Below are 20504 nucleotides of genomic sequence, written 5' to 3'. Positions count from 1 at the left end.
ATTTATAACATTGCGTCACTTTACCCAACAATTTTTCCACTTGGAAAAATACATAATTTATCACAACATAGTTTGGCAAACAATTGCCTTCAAAAGTAATTATAACATTACGTCTAGGGACGTATTCTGTATTTCCATCCTTTTCTACTTTCCTGTGCATTCTTTTAATATCAATAATTGGTGAACTAGAGCTCATATATTTTTTCAAATAGTCAATATTATATTTGGTATCAACATCGCGTATCAGTCCTTTGATTTCCAAGAGGTGATTTGGAATGTACGCTTTTAAATTATCGTCCTTTAAGTGACTATTATTGACTAAATTGTTTGCATCCAAAATAGATTTGAGGATTACTTTAACACGATTTCTTCCTATACTTTTAATTTGCTTAATATTATTAATCTTTAATTTTTGATGTAAAATATCTGCAACAACCATTGGATGCAAACGGGAAATATTCTGATCATTGGTCTTCTCAACATAAACACAACAATTTTGAAAGTCGTAACTATTACAATTAATATTAAAAAGTTTTACCTCCCTTGTAGCAGAAGAATTTGTGGTGATAGTTCCTGTATCCATGTCTTGATTACTATCACTAATAACTTCAGCAGTATTTAGTTCGCACACTGGCGTCTTTTTTATATTCTCCCCCATCTGGGGAGAATATTTTCACTTTTGTATCACTATTCTACAATATGTAAATGTTTTTACCCACGATGAAATTTAAATGTTTTAATTGTCACAAAAACTGCGAGCTGAAAGTCAATATTTAGGTACGTTTAACCATGGCCAAATTTTAAACTGTTCACACAAAAGTTAAACACCGTGAAAAGAAGCCTAGGCTGTTTAACCCATAGGACTGAAACTTCTTATCAATGATAATTAAAACCACTATAAAATTAATTTAAGTTAAACTACTAAAAAATTAATTTTTTCTGGAGCTATTTGAGATGCAAACGTATTTGACGTTTATTAATGACCAGCAATAACGATTATAAAATTCAAGTCGATAAACTTGAGGGTCCTGAAGACTGGGCAAAATGGAAATGGCACGTTTCGATGTTATTACGAGCGTATGCACTTGAAGACATTGTGAACGGTACGTGTAAGTGTCCCGAGGTTGCTGGAAATTCAACTTCATTGGAAGTAGAGAAGCATCAACAATGGTTAAAAGACGATGCAAAAGCGGCAAGTTTGTTAGCAGGTACGCTAGGAAAAACTGTTTCCGAGCTGGTGTTGACATGTACTCATGCTAGTGAAATATGGGACAAATTACGTGCGCGATTTGAACGTAGCAGTACGCAACGGTTAAACATGTTAATTGAAGCCTTTTTTAGAGTCCAGCGTGATGAAAAAGAAGATATTAGCACACATGTTGCGAAGTTACAGAAACTGTTTGTAGATTTGAATGATGAATTGCTGAAGCATGATGAAAATGTTTTATCCGAAAGAATGTTAAATGGTCGGATCTTATCAACTTTGGGTAAGGACTTTGATAATTTCAAAGATTTGTGGAACACGATACCATCGAAGAATCAAACTTTGAATTTATTGATTGAGAAATTGTGTGCCATTGAATTACGTGACCAAAGTACCACAGAATCTTTTGCGTTTGTTGCACGCAATAGCCCGACAGAAAAATACAAACAGAGCCAAAGTACAGCTACTACAAAGTCAAAGAAAAATGTACATCGTGCAAAAGAAAAATTTTCTTGTCACAGATGCAAGAAATTAGGCCATTGGGCGAGAGAGTGTCCATTAAAAAAATCTGCTGAGAATTTAGACAAGAATAAAAGTAATGATACTGCCTTTTTGTCTGTTGTTTTAAGTGCCTCATCTAACAATTATTGTGTTGAAGCTGGGAAATGGTATTGTGACAGTGGAGCCACAAATCATATCACTACAGATAAGCAATATTTCTCATCTTATACAGAGTTTGCTGAACCCGAAAAGATATCACTTGGTAAGAAGGATGTATGTATGCTAGCCTGTGGACAAGGAACGGTGAAAATTCAAACGCGTCTGAATAATAAATGGAAAGATGCTGAACTGAAGAATGTTTTTTATGTTCCTGAAGCAAGCGCTCATTTGTTTTCTGTGAAAGCTGCTGCACAAAGAGGGTTCGTTACAGTACTCGACGATAAAGGTGTAAATATACATGATAAAAATACTCTTGAATCTGTAATGACTGGGTACTTCAGTAATGGCCTGTATGCACTTGATATACGTGTTATGAAACCGACCAGTCCCATTCAAGCAAACTTAGTAGAGTCAACAGATATGTTACAAGTGTATCATGAAAGATTTGGTCATCAGCATAAGCAACACGTAAAGAAAGTCTTGAAGAAAATGAATATAGACATTGATAGGTGCAAAGAAAGCTTTTGCGATGGATGTGCAATTGGAAAAATGCATAGATTGCCATTTAAAACTAGAATCAATCGGCCACAAGTCACTGGTGAGCAGATCCATGCAGATGTGAATGGACCCATGTCTATAGAATCACTGGGAAAAGCACGTTATTACGTATGTTTTAAAGATGACTTTAGTAAGTTTCGAAAAGTTTTCTTTATGAAACACAAAAGTGAGGTATGTACCTTCTTAGAAAAATTTTTAAATGAAGCAAACACAAATGGCCATGTAGTAAAGCAACTGAGATGTGATGGAGGGAGAGAGTTTGACAATAGAAAGGTATCTGAACTTCTTGCGAGTAGAGGTATAGAGCATTGTATCACTCCACCCTATACACCTCAGCAGAATGGTGTTGCTGAAAGGGAAAACCGTACCATTGTAGAGTGTGCTCGTTCCATGTTAAACCCATGCAAGTTGTCCAAAGAATTGTGGGCAGAAGCATGTAATACTGCAGTGTATCTTCTGAATCGCACAGGAAAGTCATCAATTGAGAATAAAAGTCCCTATGAATTGTGGTATGGAAAGCCAGTTGGGAGTTTGAAACATTTAAGAATATTTGGCACTGAATGTTATGTTCACGTAAACAAAAATTTTAGCAGTAAATTTGATGACAAGGCGATACATGGTTATTTAGTTGGTTACGTGAATGACAGGGATGGTTTTAGAATATGGATTCCATCTGAAAGAAGAATCGTATCGAGCCACGACGTACGATTTAAACCTGAGGTTACATGTAATTTGCGAATTTTTGAAGTTAAAGCCGAATCAGTGAACCAGAATCAGTCGGAATGTTTTGGTGTACATGAAAACTCCGAAGAAGTGAAAACTGGTATAAATGAAATTGTGCAATCTGAGAATATGGAAAGTGCAGAAAGTGCAAGTGAAAATCAAGAAGTGAATAGAGAAGAAAGAAGCGATGATGGTGTTTAAGAATCTAAGCGTTACAATATGCGTGTTAGAAAGAAACCAAAATTGTTTGGCTTATCTACTTTTCACGTTGAGGGAGAGTGTTACAATATACAACGTTAAAAGTAGATGTTGCTCTATAGTTGTACATACTCTATGTAATGACAGTATTGATAATAGAAGTAATGTCAATAAAAATAATGTCAGTCAAGTTTTCCTATTGTCATGTAATTAAGAATAAATTCTTAATCGTTGATGGTCATTTAGTTAGCTCACCTAACTCATTTTATAACAAATTATACCTGTAGTATTTCCATGAAAAGATTCTTTAAGTGAATTTTGCATAGTTTTCTTTAAAATATCTCTATCAGGCCAGAACACAAATTTTTTTAACCTAAGACACATTATATACAAAGTATTTTTGAAATAAGTTGATACCGGGTAGGGTGAAATACTAAACCTATATCCCAAATCTTTATAATCTAAGTTTAAGCTTAGTTTAGCTAAAGTAAGCAATACTTGATCACTTGGTGACAAAACAGTATTTTGATGGTATTTGATAAATGGTGTACTTTAAAGCTATTTTAAAAACATTGTAATTTGCTAAACCAGTATAATTTTTAGTTTTGGCATCATCATTTTCTATACTTTCACAAGATAAAGCTAATTTCTTAAGCTGATATTTAAAATCCTGTGTTAATGTTAATGACATAAAAATAGTTAATTTTTCCATTGTAATATATGTTTGACTATTTGGCAAAATCTTGTCTTCTACTAAATTAGATTTTATACCAAATAACTGCTATCTACCACTAACTATCCACTGTTTCTAAATCTACTAAAGTAACAGTAATGTATCATTAATGAAAAATGTGTAAAATCATAGACCTACCTAGTATTTGTAGAATATAAGACAGTCCAGTGTCTTATAAATCATTTCAAGAGGAATAAAAAAGCAATTTTTTCTTGTATGTACCCTTTTCTTTTAATTCTCCTTTGGTACCTTAATTCCCATTTTAGATTTTGGGGAACTCATTTCATTGTGTTTATATACCCCATATTTATTGAAGGAACCCAATCTGGATTGTTATTATCAGTTAAGTCGGCTGGTTTTACTACAAGATTATTCCTACAATATACCATCAGAACCGACACCCGGAGCACCTGGTGTCTAGATTTTCCACGGATTTTGGCACTAAATTAATACAAACGGATTACACGGGGGTTTTGGTGTTTCTTAATACGAATACGCGATCAGAACCGACCCACAGAGCACCTGGTGCCCGCGGTCACTGCTAAGACATGTTATCTTCTAGAGTTTGAAGGGTTTTTGGTCACCAGGTGCACGGTTTTGATGGCGTATTCTTGTTCAGTGACCCCAAAATCCCCGAGTAATCTGTTAACATCAATTTAGTGCCGAAAACTCTCGAAACTCCAAATGACCTGTATTAACAGTAAACCTAGGCACAAAGTGCTCCGGTGGCCATTTCTGATGGCGTATTCGTCCTCATCGAACCCAAAAACCCTTAATCTCACTTCTTAATGGAGTGGTACCTATCTGAATCCAAGCTATCTATCCACCCTCTCCCTTCACATCACATAACCAAAGGGGAGTGTTAGTACTGAACGTTACCTACTTTGGATGCCCTGGGTAATGGGACAGGCTCTTGTTTTACGTTATTTTAGGGGTACTTTTTATTTTAAGTCATTTTAGGGGTAGCCAGAAGAGCTTTTCTTCCTTTGAATTATTGGATTTAAGTTTACTTATGAGTATTCTGTTCCGGACAAAATGCAATCTTGTCTGATTCCTTGTTGCGTAGTTATCTCCAATTTTTACGATAGCAGTACAGATTTTTAATGGCACGAATATCTTTGTCATTTATTCCTATATTTTTTAGTATCTGCCTTATTTTACATGCTGTATTTTATCGATTGCCTTTTCAAAGTCCACGGTGAATGCAAATACATCTTTTCCTTGATCACGGCATTTTTGTTATAGAATATTTAGTGCAAACAGTGCCTCTCTAATTTCTAAATCCAAATTGGGATATCTACGAGGTCTTCTTTGATATTCTGAGCATTGTTTTTAGGTATTGAGACAAAGATAGACTTGGTCCAGTCTGTGGGAATCACTCGAGTGATATATTTGTATTAAAAAGTTCTACTGTTATGTTATCTTCAGCTATTAGCTTCAGCAACTCAGTTGGTGTATCATCTGGATAACAAGCTTCCCTAATTTTAGCATTTTTTTATAGCGTGTTCTACCTCTGATTTCATAATTTCTGGGCTTTTGGTACAATTTTGGTATATATAGAATAGAAATATGCTTTATTGTCACTGAAAATTTTTACAATTTTATGGACAAAGCTTACATACAGTCAAAAGAAAAATAATATTAATAACAAATAACTACAATTTACTAAAATTAGATAAATCGTCAATTATACAGTATATAAGCTACAAAAGCAAAGATAAAAACAATTTATTGCAAAATTTATATAAATGGCAAATTGAACATACAACAAATAAAATACAACATTAGGAACTGACAAGTTTAAGCTACTGCGTATGAAACCAAACTTTCTTAGTCATTTATTAAGAAATTCTTCTATTGAATAATATGGTCTTTTAGATAGATAGGCTTTTGTCATTTTACGGAACTTTGAGAAAGATGTTGCAGATTTAAGTTGTAACGGGAGATGGTTGTAAAGTTTTTTTGCGAAATATAATATAGATTTCTTTACTAACTTAGTGGATGGGATCGGTAAATAAGTATCAAAGATTGAATTTCTGGAGGAGTAAAGATGATTGGGCCTTACTGGAAAGACATGAAGGTGTTTACGAATTAAACAAACCGTTTCTAGAATATATAAAGATGGAAGTGTTAAAATTCCGTGATCTCTGAAGTAACTTCTGCAATGTGTAGATCTTCTGAAACAGATATTTTATTGCTCTTTTTTGCAATTTAAAAATAACATCAAATTGAGCAGCTATACGAGAACCCCAAAAAGGAAGACCATATCGAAGATGAGACTCGAACAACGAAAAATATGTTATTTTAGAATATGCTAAATTGAGTTCCCTTGAGACAGATCTTATTGCATAGCAAGCTGAGGCGAGTTTCTTACTTACGAATCGATATGAAGGGACCATTTGAGGTTGCTGTCTAAAAAAATACCAAGAAATTTTACAGAATCAACGGTACTGATCTGGCTGTTATTAAGAGGTATAAAGGTTGAAGAGCTCCCTTATAGGATAATGCTACTCTTTTATCTATGTTAAAAGAGAGTAAATTAGAGCCAGACCAGGTCTTTATCGTTAGTAGATCCGAAGTCATAGTTTCATGAAGAGATGTAATAGTTGAGTTGCTCCAAGTGATACTGGTATCATCAGCAAAAAAGAAAAAATTTCCTATTGATTTTTAAATTAGTGATGTCATTTATAAAAATAAGGAACAATGTTTTTGAGACTAGAGTCAGTATCATTTACTCTAACTAGTTGTTTCCTATTATTCAAGTAGGGTTGAAACCAATTCAAAGAAATACCTCGAATTCCATAGAAATTTAGTTTTTTAATCAAGAAGTCGTGATTTACACAATCAAAAGCTTTGGCATAGTCACAGAAAGCAGTGGCAGTATAAAGATTATTGTTTGTGCTTGATAAACCTCATGGAGTACAGAAAACATGGCATCAGTGGCATGGGCGCCCATATAAAAATTTTCAGGGGGGGCAGACGTGAAGATGTTGCACATTATAATATTTTGTATAATTTGGATAACCATATATAGTATACAGCACCAGAAAAGCTAGGGGGCCACGCCCCCCCTGCCCATGGGATGGCCGCCCATGATCAGTGGTACATTTATTAGTTAAAAACCCGAACTGATTTTGTGATAAAATATTGTTATCAACGATAAAGGACATAATAAGTCGAGTTGATAATTATAACTCTCAATAATTTTGGAGAGTACCGGTAGTAAGGCAATAGGTCTATCGTTGCAGGCATCAGACTTTTCACCACCCTTATGAAGAGAAATAATAATGGTTGTCTCCAGGCACTCTGGAAATTTACCTTTTTCGAAGTAATCATGAACTAGTGAGACGAGGATTTCCAACACATTATCTGTGAGATTAGAGAAAATTTTTATAGATAGTCCATCAGTACTACAGGATGATTTGTAGGGAGCGGATTTATATGCGATCAATTTTGATGAAATATGCGCATATATATGCAGTAAAAAATTACGAAATATGCGCAAGATATGCACAAAAATTTAAAAAATGCGAAAATCGAGAAACCACAAATTTTCTGTTTTATTCTATTCTAGGGGGTTCTTTTAAAGGGGGGGGCTGCAATCTTATTTATTAGCTCTCAATTATGCAATTTATTCACATTTTTTACAAAAACTGATACCAATAGTTACCTATTTAAAATAAAACAACAATATCACTATTATAATATCTTCGATTATAATTCACTACAATGTGGTTCTCCAATTTTTTTACGAGGAAACATTTTCTTTGATCAGATAAAATATTTTTATAACTAGAAAAACTCCTTTCAACATCGACAGAAGTAACTGGGGCGTATTTAAAATAACTTGTTAAAGCCGAAAATTCTGCACCAAAATCAATTTCAAAATTTCCATTACAAATTTCGCATATTATGTCCTCCAAAGTTTTAAAACCGTTTAAAGACGGGATCTGATCTAAAGCATGAATATTTCAATTTCCGTTAGAAAATCGCTAAACTATGGTTAACGGTGTAAATTCTCTTAACAATAGGGGATTTAAAAGAATCACCAGAATTATAGCTATTCAATTGGGATACAAATTGTACTAAATATAATAAACGTAAGTAAAATTCGGATTTCCCGGTAAACCATCCGTCATCATTTTAACATCCTACAATAATTTTATAACGGCGTACTATAAGCACTATAAGTACTTTGTGTAAAGATCGGGTATTTTCAAAGAAAAAATGAAAAGGCAGTGAATGAGCCGTCTCTCTTCAGGTAGTTCTCGAATTAATAGATAGGATAGCCTGTGCGGGGAAATATTTTGTGTCGAATTAAAAAATTTAATTTTTTTTGGACTTAAATGTTTTTAAATAGGCACAACATATGCATGTTTCTTTAAAAATATGCAAAATTTAGTAAAGTTCTCAAATATGCGAAATATGCATGCAGTATGCATTTAGCATAAAATCCGCTCCCTAATGATTTGCTTTTGATACTATTGATTGTTTGGATCAGTTCAGAGTTATCGATGATCTTAAAAATAATGAATTCGAGACCTTTCTTGAATTAGGGAGATAGGAAATAGGATATTGTTGCGGCAAAATACTTAATGTTATATTTTTACTCACATTAACGAAGTAATCGTTTAGATGTTGAATGGGTTTCATATGTGAGTTCATTTCAAATGAAGTAAAGAAACAAAGACTTACTCACAATCATTTAATTTACTTCGACGACCGGTTTCGATCTCTACAATATACAGATCATCTTCAGGTCGGCGTTACAAGTGGTTAAATGATGCCGTTACAAGGGATGCTTTGTACGTTCATCAATAACGTGTTTAAACGTCCAGATTATGCTAATAGGATAGCTAGGTGGGGGACTGGATAAACGGACATGCTTCGTAGGTCAAAACACAGTGAATTGGAATGGATCCTGAAGGCAGATGTGTGATGTGAAACAGAGACAGATGTATTAGTAATGAGAAAGGAATGCAGCTAAGGTGTAAATTGACTTATTGTAAGCACTTGTACTATTGTAAAGGTCTTTGCTCTTAGGTGTTTTTGAGCTATGGGCAATAGTCGAAGTAAGGAAAAAGACAAATAGGAATAAGTTGCAAGTTTATATTGTTCCCAGTCAAAAGACTAAGGGATGTCAGTTACACTGTCAAAGTTCCCTCTCAAAGATCAAACACAAAAACCAAGTTTGAGATTTTTTAAAAATAAATATCGGTTATTTAAGTGAATTTTACAAATGTAGTGCTACTCCCCATCAAATTTTAAACCACTTGTTGTCTTGTCTGTGTAGTTATGATAATCATAAATATGTGTTTTGTGTTAATTTATTTATTTATTTAAATTCTCAATGTAAGTGCCTACACCCTGTAATTATTAATTCATTATTTTCTGAACATACACTATCGTACAATAGCTTAAATAAACCCCATCCTTTCTCAGATCACCTTTAATAATCTCCAGTTTTTTAACCAATATTTTAATTTGACATTCTCTTTATCTAATTAATTTTCTTATAATTCTCTACCTTTCATAGATTTCCTAGTGTCAGGCACCTACAATGATACAAACTAATTGACATCCCTTAGTCTTTTGACTGGGAACAATATAAACTTGCAACTTATTCCTATTTGTCTTTTTTCTTACTTCGACCATTGCCCATAGCTCAAAAACACCTAAGAGCAAAGACTTTTACAATCGTACAAGTGCTTACAATAAGTCAATTTACACCTTAGCTGCATTTATTAACATTCACAACCGAACGTTGTCTTTCTCATTACTAATACATCTGTCTCTGTTTCACATCACACATCTGCTTTCAGGATCCATTCCAATTCACTGTGTTTTGACCTACGAAGCATGTCCGTTTACCCAGTCCCTCACCTAGCTATTCTATTAGCATAATCTGGACGTTTAAACATGTTATCGATGAACTTACATAGCATCCCTTGTAACGGCATCATTTAATCACTTGTAACGCCGACCTGAAGATGATCTGTATATTGTAGAGATCGAAACTGGTCGTCGAAGTAAATTAAATGATTGTAAGTCTGTGTTTCTTTACTTCATTTAAATCGTTTAGACTTTCAGGATTTGGAAGGGAAATGATTGAGCTGTGTGAGTTTTATTTCGAAGATCGTTTATTATAGACCAAGTTTCTTTTGCAAAACTTTTAGTTAAGTTTTAGATATGTTATCCTGTACTTCGTGATATATTCAATGACAGAAACATTGGTAGTAAATTTCTTGATGTATAGTAGTGAACGCATATTCTTGGCTGATATGCGAATAACTTTCGTAACCCAAGGTTTCCGATGTTTTGGCTTAATAGGAATTAAAGGAAATGCCTTATTGAAGATGCGGAGAAGCTTATCTAGAAAAACACTGAAATTATAGTCCACGTCTATAGAAGGAAAGTGCCACGAAAATTCTGGGCGGAAAAAATCCTGCCTAAACGTCGGGTTTTTGAGGAGGGTTTGCTGAAGATGCTAAATTTCGTATACACTGCTTCATGATCCGATATCCCGCATTAATAACTGTAGAGCAGACATCTAGGGGTGAGAAATCTGAGACAATATAAGCGATTATGGTAGATGTAGTTTTTGTAATCCTTGTAGAATTAACGTGCATTGAGAGACCATACGATTGAAATATGTTGGCCAGGGTCACTTGGGTAGCACAAGCAGCAGCATAATTAATGTTAGTCACTGCATATAATTTTTCTGCTTTTATGAGGCAGCTCAGGTTTTTTATCTAAAAAATATTAACAGGTAATATTATTTTTAAGTATTTTGCTTATTTATTTTACTTTTTTGTGTACACCTACATTAAAATAACTCGTGCCTAGATATCACATCCTCTATTTCGCCGTACCTGTCTCTCACACATTTTTCGTTGGTCAATTTTATCCCCCTTTCAATTTTTCTCTGTAGATATCTGTCGTGGGCGTACTGGGAAAATCCACTAACTCCATTTTTTTCAATTTTGACATTGTAATACCATTAAATGCACAAACATCAATATGTTAACAGGAAAAACCATATATCTCCAAATTCTTCATCCACCATGCTTAAATCGATATTAATTCAATGACAAAGAAAATCAACTAACTCCATCTTTTTGCTAAGTTTTCATGAACAAAATAACGTTTTTCCAAATATTTTTATGTGCATGTATGCAGGGGCGTAACAGAGGCCCCCGCAGCATGAAGCTTTCGGGGAAGCCCAAATCGATCTAGGGCCCCATCTTGTCTGATATTATGTCAAAATCTGTTATTGGTATATTATTTTACATTGTGTGTTTAAATTTAAGAAGGTAAATTTCTAAATAGGCATGTTCGGCAAGTGAATCATCTCATATCTATAAACTCAATCTTTTCCGGCCTCACGAATTTTTATGGTAACGGCAATAAACTATATTGCTTTGTACGTGACCATTGAAAGATTTGAGAATTGCAATTTGTCGAATTTCAGAACAATATTTCTAAATCTAGAAATGGGTTTTCTCTTTATATTTAGTATTTCGATACAATTATCGGCAGTAGTTTCCAAAGGCGTAACAGAGGCCCCCGTAGCATGGGATATCAATATTGCGTGGTCTTCATAACCGAGTACTTTTACTTCTTTGGTTCCCACTCTGTATCCTCTTCCTTTGTTGATGCTGTTGGCGATTTCATTCATGATTAAATTAAAGAGAATTGGGCTCAATGAGTCCCTTGCCTTATTCCGTTGCCTATGTCTATAGATTCTGTAAGTTATCCATCTATTCTACAGGAACTTCTCTATTATACAGAAGATGGATTACATGTTTGAGTCTTGAAGCTTGCGGGGGCCCCAATATGTCAGGGGCTCCATCTTGTCTAAAAATGTGTCATTTTATATTATTATAGGCATAAGTACATACGCAACGTTTTTTAAGCAGTGTAGTATTGAAAATAAAGTTGTCCATCAGATAGATATATGTATTAATAAAATTGTAGATTTATTCGCTGACAGTAGTACACGAAGAAAACTGTTATAAAGTAAGTAAGTAACTTATCAAAAAAATATTTTTAGCAAAAATGTAGCTTATAAAAAACAAAAAAATGGTCTATTCATGAAGTCAACGGACACAGTAAAAGCAAAGTTAAAGCTCATGAAAAATTGTTCTTATTCGTCGAATTCCAAATCGAATATTTCAACGTAAAATAACCAAAATAAAGCACTTTTCGGGGAAAATAATAAAAAAATTTTAAATGTGTAAAAAAAGCTTTATTTTTTATAAAAGTATCTAGGATCAAAACTAATCGAGTTAAGCTCAAAATAAAGTTGGCCCACTCTTTTTGGTAAATAAATCGTGTAAATTTCCCCCTGTTTAGCACCTCAAATAAAATTAATAGTTAGCGCTTTACCATTTACTTTATATATGTATTGATTATATGATTTGTAAGTTTGACCGGTTCAAAGTTTTTATTTTTGAAAAAAATTGGTTTTTTTAGTAGGAAAGGGTTTTTTTATTTTGGAAAAATGCCCTTTTTCAAAATAACTTAAAGAGTATTAGTGATACAAAAAATCTCAAATAGTAAAGAAATGTAGGTTTTGCTTTTATAAATATTATGGTTTTATTTTGTTATCAACACAAAAATTGGTTAAGATATGGCGATTCAAAATTTGCATACACTCGTGATTAGTGACTCGTTCAAAAATAAGGTCTTTGGACCAGTGAAACTTACAGATCATATTAAAAAGTTAAGTAATTTGTAAAGCGGTAATGATTAGTTTAATTTGGAGTGCTAAATAGGGGGAGACTTTCACGATTTTTTACCAAGACAAGGGGTTAACTTTATTTTGAGTGTAACTCGCTTAGTTTTGATGCTAGAAACTTTTATAAAAAAAATAAAGATAAAGTCTTTTTTAAACAATTTTCAATGAGTGTTTCCCGAAAAGTGCTTCATTTTTGGTTATTTCACGTTGAAATATTCGATTTGGAATTTGAAGAATAAGAAGAATTTTTCATAAGTCACAAGTTTGTTTTTACTGGGTCGATAGATATCATTTTTTTATAAGCTACATTTTTGCTAAGAATTTTTTTTAGATCAAATTCTTTTTGAGTTATTTGCGAAACACCGCTTGAATACGTGGTTTTCTTGTTGAACAATAAACATTTTCACTCTCAAATAATTTAAATAATAATTTAAATAATCACTTCGGTGGTGACACTGAAGATTACACGGAATCTCCGTATTTCACGGTCATTTACTAGGCTATTACATATACGTTTTTGTTACACAAGTCGTATTTAGTAACTTTTTAAAGAGGGCCCCATTTCCAATTCTGCGGGGGGGCCCTGGCGGAGTTTGTTACGCCACTGCATGTATGTGCACACCACCTGTGGTAAACATCCTTCAAATTCATATCCAGGTACCCAAACTTGAACAGCCATAGTGTACCCGATTTTTAAGAGGTAAGCCATAAGGCATAATAATGTTTAAATGCGTTTTTCTCAAAACTTTACTTTTGTGAGTTAGTGGATTTTCCCAGTACGCCCACGCTGTATTCTCTTTTATTCTTCTTCTTCTTCTTCCTTCTTGTATGTAGGCTTTAAAGCCTGTTTCTTCTTCAATATTATCCTCCTAAATTGTTTAGGTTATCGCACCACCTTTTTCTTGGTCTGCCAATACTTCTTCGTCCATTTGGTGACTTATCCCGTGCTATTCGTACTATCCTATCCTCTGCCATTCTACTAATGTGTTCGTTCCACTCCTGTTTCCGTTTTGTCACCCATCCATTTATGTCTTCTATATTGCATGATCTTCTTATGTTTTCGCTCCTCTCCCTATCCAACAGACTTTTCCCTGATATTCGTCGGAGTATTTTCATCTTTGTTGTTTCTAGTAGTCGTCTCGTTTTAGATGTGTCAGGCCTTGTCTCCGCCGTGTATGTTAATATAGGTCTAATTGCTGCTTTATAGATTCTTGCTTTTGTGTCTTGTCTTAAGTGTTTGTTCTTCCAGATTGTGTCATTAAGAGATCCCGCCGCTTTACTTGCTTTTAAGCTTTGTTGTCGTACTTCCTCTTCAACATCTCCGTAACTGGTTATATCAATTCCCAGATATCTAAACCTTGCTTCCTGCTTTATTATTTTCCCATCAATTTCGATTTTACATCGTAGTGGGTATTTAGATGTTGTCATACATTTGGTTTTTTCTGCTGATATTATCATATTGTATTTCTTGGCTGTTGTATTAAAGATGTGTGTTAATCTTTGGAGATCGTCTTCTGTCTCGGCGATTAATGCGGCGTCGTCTGCATAACACAATACTTTGATTTCTTTATTCCCCATTCTGTAACCACGACCTTTACGTACTGCTTCTATTATTTCGTCCATTATTATATTAAAGAGCAGTGGGCTTAATGAGTCACCTTGTCTGACTCCACTTTGTACTGGTATAAACTGCGTTAGTTTTCCATTTATCTTTGCCTGTATTCGATTAGTCCCGACACTGAAAAGTAAAAGGGACTCAAAAGACTATATATATATATATATATATATATATATATATATATATATATATATATATATATATATATATATATATATATATATATATGTATTCGATTATGAAAGTAGATGTTTTCGATGGTTTGTATAATATTGATTGGTATGTTTCTTCCATACAGTAAATGTAAGACGTCTTCGACTTGGATGCGATCGAAAGCTTTTGTCAGGTCTATAAAACATAGATATGCTGGTTTATTGTACTCAATGGCCTTTTCTGTGATTTGTCTCAGTACAAATACGGCGTCTACGCAGGATCTTCCGGATCTGAATCCTTGTTGTTCATCTGATAAAGTTGTTAGTTTATTGATTTTGTTGGTTAGGACTTTTGTGGTTAGCTTAAGTGTGGTGTTTAGTAGATTTATACCTCTATAATTGTTGGGGTCTTCTTTGTCTCCTTTTTTGAACATTGGTATCATTATGCTGTTTCTCCATGCGTCTGGTATCTTGCAGTGCAATATTAGTTTTTGTATAAGTTTTGTCATCTCTAGGGTTATACTTTCTCCTCCGTATTTTAGAAGCTCGTTGGTTATTCCGTCTGGTCCTGGTGACTTCCTATTTTTGAGTGAATTTATGGCTACCCCTACTTCCTGAAAACTGATTTCAATTTCGTGTCTTAATTCAGGTAGGTTATTATTTTGATTATGATTTTCCTTTCCTTTAAACAGTTCCGTCAAGTATCTTTCCCATTCGTTTGCTGGTATGTTATTGTATTCCTTCAATTCTGCCATTTCTTTCCGTTGGTTTCTTATGAATCTCCATATTTGTTTTTGTGTTCCGTAGAAGTAGCTTTCCATCCTTTTTGTAAACTGTTCCCAGTGTTCATTTTTTGTTCTTCTTACCAATTGCTTTGTTTCATTTCGTATTCTTCTATAGGTGTCTCTGGATTCTGGAGTGTTTGATGTTTTATACTTCATGTAGGCGTCTCTCTTCTCTTTACATTTGTCTTTTATTTCTTTTCTGAACCATGGTGTATTGTTGTTGTTTCTTTTGTTCAGTATGACTTTGCGTTTTCCTAGAGCTTCTGTTGCTGCCTCTTCAATATTGTTTTTAATTTTCTCCCAGCTCGCGTTTATATCTTCGATGTCGTCTATCTGCTTCAGCTGTATCTTCTGTGCTAGCCTCCTTTGGTACATTTCTTTGGTAGAATCGTTCCACAGTGATTCTACATTGAATTTTTCCTCGGTGATTTCCTGTGGAAAATGTTTTGGTGTTAGTTTCATTCTTATTTTTGCTAGGACTAATTTGTGTTCACTCCCTGCGTCTGCCGAGTTTAAAGTTAGAATATCTAGAATCTGCTCTGGGTGGATTTTTCTATTAGTGACTATAAAGTCAATCATAGATTTGTGCCCCCTGGAGTTTTCAAACGTATATTTATACTGAAGCTTATGGTCGAAAAATGTATTATTGATTCGCAGTTCGTTAAAAGCACAGAGATTAGCCATGAGTTCTCCATTTGAGTTGACATGGTTTTCTTTGAATCTTTGTTTTACTCCTGGAACTATTTCATTTCCGATTCGTGCATTAAAATCCCCCATAAGAATTAAGTGTTCTTCATGAGGTATGTCGTCCAGGATGGTTTGCAACTGTTCGTAGAATGCCTCTCGTTCCTTCTTAGGTTTGCAGTCCTCGGGGCTATAGATAGATATAACATTTAATTTTTGGTAGTCCATTGTGATGTTCATATGTATTATTCTTTCGGAGATGTAACGGCAGTTACTTATGTTGTCTTTAAATTTTTTATGGACAAGTATACCTACACCTGCTCGTGCTCGTTCTTCTTTCTTCACTCCACTATATGCTAAAATATATTGGTTATAGTCTCTTTGACCTTTACCTTTCTTCTTGGTTTCTTGGATTGCACAAATGTCTATGTTTTTGTTTATCAGTTCTTCGATTATCTCTTGGTCTTTGTTGTTGAACGAAGTTATGTTCCATGTTGCTAATCTGATTGTTGGCTTCTTTTTCCTTCTCGTTTTCCTTTTCTTTGCGTGGTTCGTCATCTTAGGTTCCGTGGCTTTATATCGGTTCTTTGAGCCTTGTTTTCTTTTATAATGGGTAGGATGCTAACCTGGCCCATCAACCCTCCTCTTTTTTTCCGGGCTTGGGACCGGCTGTGAGTGTGAACGTGACTTCTGAGCTACTCAATCCACTCAGTCTTCGCGCTCACAACCCCCAGGCAGAGTTTCTCTTTTATTCGATTTGATAAATGGATGTTGTTAAATCAATTTCAAGATGTCTTCTGTCATCCATTTATTTTTCTGGATTAAGATCCTACTAAAGTAATTGTTTGTTGAGATTTCGTTAACTTGGTTTTTAAATTAGTTCCGTAATTCCTCTAGTTCTCTGATGTTCTTTATTATATTGTTAAATTCTTTTTTAATGTTATCTTTTATGTTTACATCGTCAAAGTTAAGTACATTAGTTTTTGTCGCTGGATTCGTTTTAACATCTGCTACAGAGGTTGGTGATCAGATCCAATACCTGCTCCTGGAAATGTAGTGATTTTTTAACGGCATTTCGAAAGGTCTCGCTTACAAGGATAGAATCTATTTTATTTCTTCCTTAAGGTTTGTTTTCCTGGTCGGATCCAGATTATTGCTTCCCCAGCCTCCTTTCCAAAAACAAAATTAAGGATCACTCGAAGAGTGGTGAGTTTTTTTGGGCAACAGTCAAACCTGCTCCCTACTACAGGCACTACGTAGCTTTCACCACCTTTAGGTGAACTTGTTAGCACCATTATTTACCCACAGGGTCACCGCAATTAAGGGGTACTTTAGCACGGGTTCTACACTTTATGAAATTGTAGAAGTTGATTATGAATTCCAGCTAGGAGCCCCAGAAGCAATTTTTTTCTTTTGCCTTATTGTCCATTTTACGATAAAATGCTGTCAATCACGGCAGTGCGCCCTTACCATGCTTAGGCTGTAATCCCCCAGATTCGCTAGCTCTCGGGGCCTCTTGGCCAAAAGACTTGTATATTACGTTTATAGATATTAAAGCTGCTTTTGATTCTATAAATAGAGAAGTAATATGGTCAGTAATGGAAGACCTGCAAATCCCGCAAAAGATAGTAAGCGTGGTAAAAAGTACATATAGAAACGTACTTGTTAAAGTACAAATAAACGGAAACAGATCGCCAATAATAAACCTAAGGAGAGGAATAAAACATGGGGACAGTCTCAGCCCAGTTTTGTTTATACAGTAGAACGTCAATAATCCGGATTAATTGGAACCGGACCCCATCCGGATTATCAAATTATCCGAATTATCGAAATTACCTCAAAAAAGGCCAGTATACACATTAAAGTACAACAAACGTTTTAAAATTTTATGTTTGCTCTGGTACACCTGTAGAGGTGAACCTGTTTCTCACTTGTCTAGAGGTGAAATTAATCAAAACATTTTTTTATGTTTAAACACTGTACATATTGTAATTAATTTATAATAGCACCATGTGTACAGTAAAAACATCAGACACTATTTGGGCTTTTAAAAAAATGTGTAAAATATTTTTGAACTGCGGTAGAGGTTCGGTTTTCGCAGCGAAGTTCTTAATTTATTTTAAAAGAATCAGATATTTTTGCTAGATACAAATTCGGATTACTGACGGTCCGGATTTTTGACGTCCGGATTATCGACGTTCTACTGTATTAGTAATGGATAGAGTAATGATCGAAGAGCGCTAAAAGAAGGTCAAGGCAATTACAGTCAACAATAGGGTACAGAAATTTAGTACAAGTGAGAATGGAGGGATTACTATCTGCAGATGACCTAATAATAATAGCAGACAATAAAGAGAAAATGCAAAAATTAATCGATATCTGGGTGGAAGAAATAGAAAATTTGGAAATGGAGGTTAATGTAAAGAAAACGAAAACCATGACAGTGGCCCAAAAGAAAAGGGAAGAAATAAACCAAACGATATTTAGGTGCAAAAACGAAATAATAGAAACAGTCTCGACGTTGAATACCTGGGAGTAATAATATCAGAGGATGGAAAGCTAAATCAAGATATTTCATACAGGGCGAAAAAAGCAAATAAGATCTACTATGCACTAAACAAAACAATATTTGGAAAGGAAGAAATAGATAAAGAAATAAAACTGAAGGTATACAATGCAATATCTGTACCAACTTTAATATATGCAAGTGAGACATGGGTAAACAATGCAAAAATAGACAGTACAATAAACGCAGCGGAGATGAAGCAGCTGAGAAATATAGCAGGAAAAACGAAATTGGACAGAATAAGAAATTAAGATATTAGACAAAGACTGAAACAGGAATTGATAATAACCAAGATCCAAAAAAGAAAATTAAAATGGTATGGACACATTAACAAAATGGACCAAGGAAGACTACCAAAGCAGGTGATGGAATCAAAAAGATATGGTAAAAGAAGAAAAGGGAGGCCAAAGAAGAGATGAATCGATCAGATTATAGAAATTGGACAGGAAAAAGGAAAAACACATCAACAAATGAAAGAGTTAGCAAAGGACCGCAAGAAATGGAAGATATGGATAGAGGATGAATAAAACCTCCGACGCCCCTGAGGGGCATAAGGAGTTTCGAGAAAGAAGAAGATTATGAATTCAGCTAGGAGCCCCAGAAGCAATTTTTTTCTTTTGCCTTATTGTCCCTTTTTCCGATAAAATGCTGTCAATCACGGCAGAGCGCCCTTACCGTGCTTAGGCTATCCCCCAGAGTTCGCTAGCTCTCGGGGCCTCTTGGCCATTATCATCATCATCAGCCGTTTTGACTTCACTGCTGGCCTCGCGTAAGTAAATAATTTCATTGCATCTGATTTTGAGTACCCTGAATCCAGTTGTGCTGTATGCGCTTGATGTTGGAGAACGTTCTCATACGTTCATAGGCGTAACCAGGGGAAGGTTTGGGGGTTATAACCCTCCCCCCCCATTTTGATGTACAGCTGGTTCCAAAAAAAACTGATACGACTCTTAAAGCGTATTTTGTAGAAAATTGAGCAGAGTACTTTCTTCTTCTTCTTCTTTTTGTTTTTGGTCTCGCTGCAAGGCAATTACCAGCACGATTTATAGGCGATCTTGATGTACTCTGGCTCTAAGCCATATCAAAATCGCTGACTATGTTCTTGTAAAAAGCTTTTGATGAGGTGTGATATAATGAATATGAGTTTAATTATATTTAATTCATTATATTTTGAAGGATAAATACTTATTACATATTTACATACTGTCACTGCCAAATCTTAAAATTTGTCAGATAACTTCAACCTCAAAAAATGGCTGTTTGTTTGTTTATTTTATTATATGTCTGTCATAATAAATATAATATAATGTCAGACCAATCATACACTGCTCAAAATGATCAAATTTTACTAAGAGTCGTATCAGTTTTTTTAGGAACCAGCTGTACTTTGAGGTCTATACGCTTCACCCCATTACTATTTCATACCCCCAGAGACCATCAAGTAGTTGTAACCCCCCCCTAGGGTCATCCTGCTTACACTTCTGTGTCTAGGTCACCATTCTAAAATTTTCTTCGTCCATCTTCCATCTTTGAATCTATCAGCATACCCGCCTATTGTTCCTTGGCCATTAAAATATTTTAAATTAGGGGAAAATACAAAAACAAATATGATACCATTTATTTTAAATAAAATATATTAAACACTCTGTTCCACTGTTAAAAATACAATAACCGAAAAATAATAACAATATTTCTTGTTTTTGGTGTGCTTAGAGAGTATATTATTCTGTCCTTCGAAAGCATGAAAAAAATTGACTCAAAGTTGTTCGTTAAAAGAAGACATTCAGAATAAATTAATCGAAAATTATATTGTGTTTTATATTTACTACAAACTAAAACAATATGTTACAAATAAATACCGCTATAACACAGTAATGGACACT

At 34.4% G+C, this 20504-nt stretch overlaps 1 protein-coding gene across 1 annotated transcript; it reads left to right on the top strand.

Annotated features, from left to right (window-relative positions):
* Positions 1–979: 979 nt before the first annotated feature.
* On the top strand, positions 980–3346 carry LOC126883610 (uncharacterized). Its single transcript, XM_050649262.1, has 2 exons — positions 980–1458; positions 3013–3346. Exons 1-2 carry the CDS (start codon positions 980–982, stop codon positions 3344–3346), a joined length of 813 nt encoding a protein of 270 aa, XP_050505219.1.
* The last annotated feature ends 17158 nt before the right edge of the window (positions 3347–20504 follow it).

The sequence above is a fragment of the Diabrotica virgifera genome, chromosome 4, assembly GCF_917563875.1.
Source record: "Diabrotica virgifera virgifera chromosome 4, PGI_DIABVI_V3a".
Classification (NCBI taxonomy): Eukaryota; Metazoa; Arthropoda; class Insecta; order Coleoptera; family Chrysomelidae; genus Diabrotica; species Diabrotica virgifera.
The sequence above is the reverse complement of the archived record's forward strand: the minus strand, read 5'-3'. Positions and strand labels throughout refer to the sequence as shown.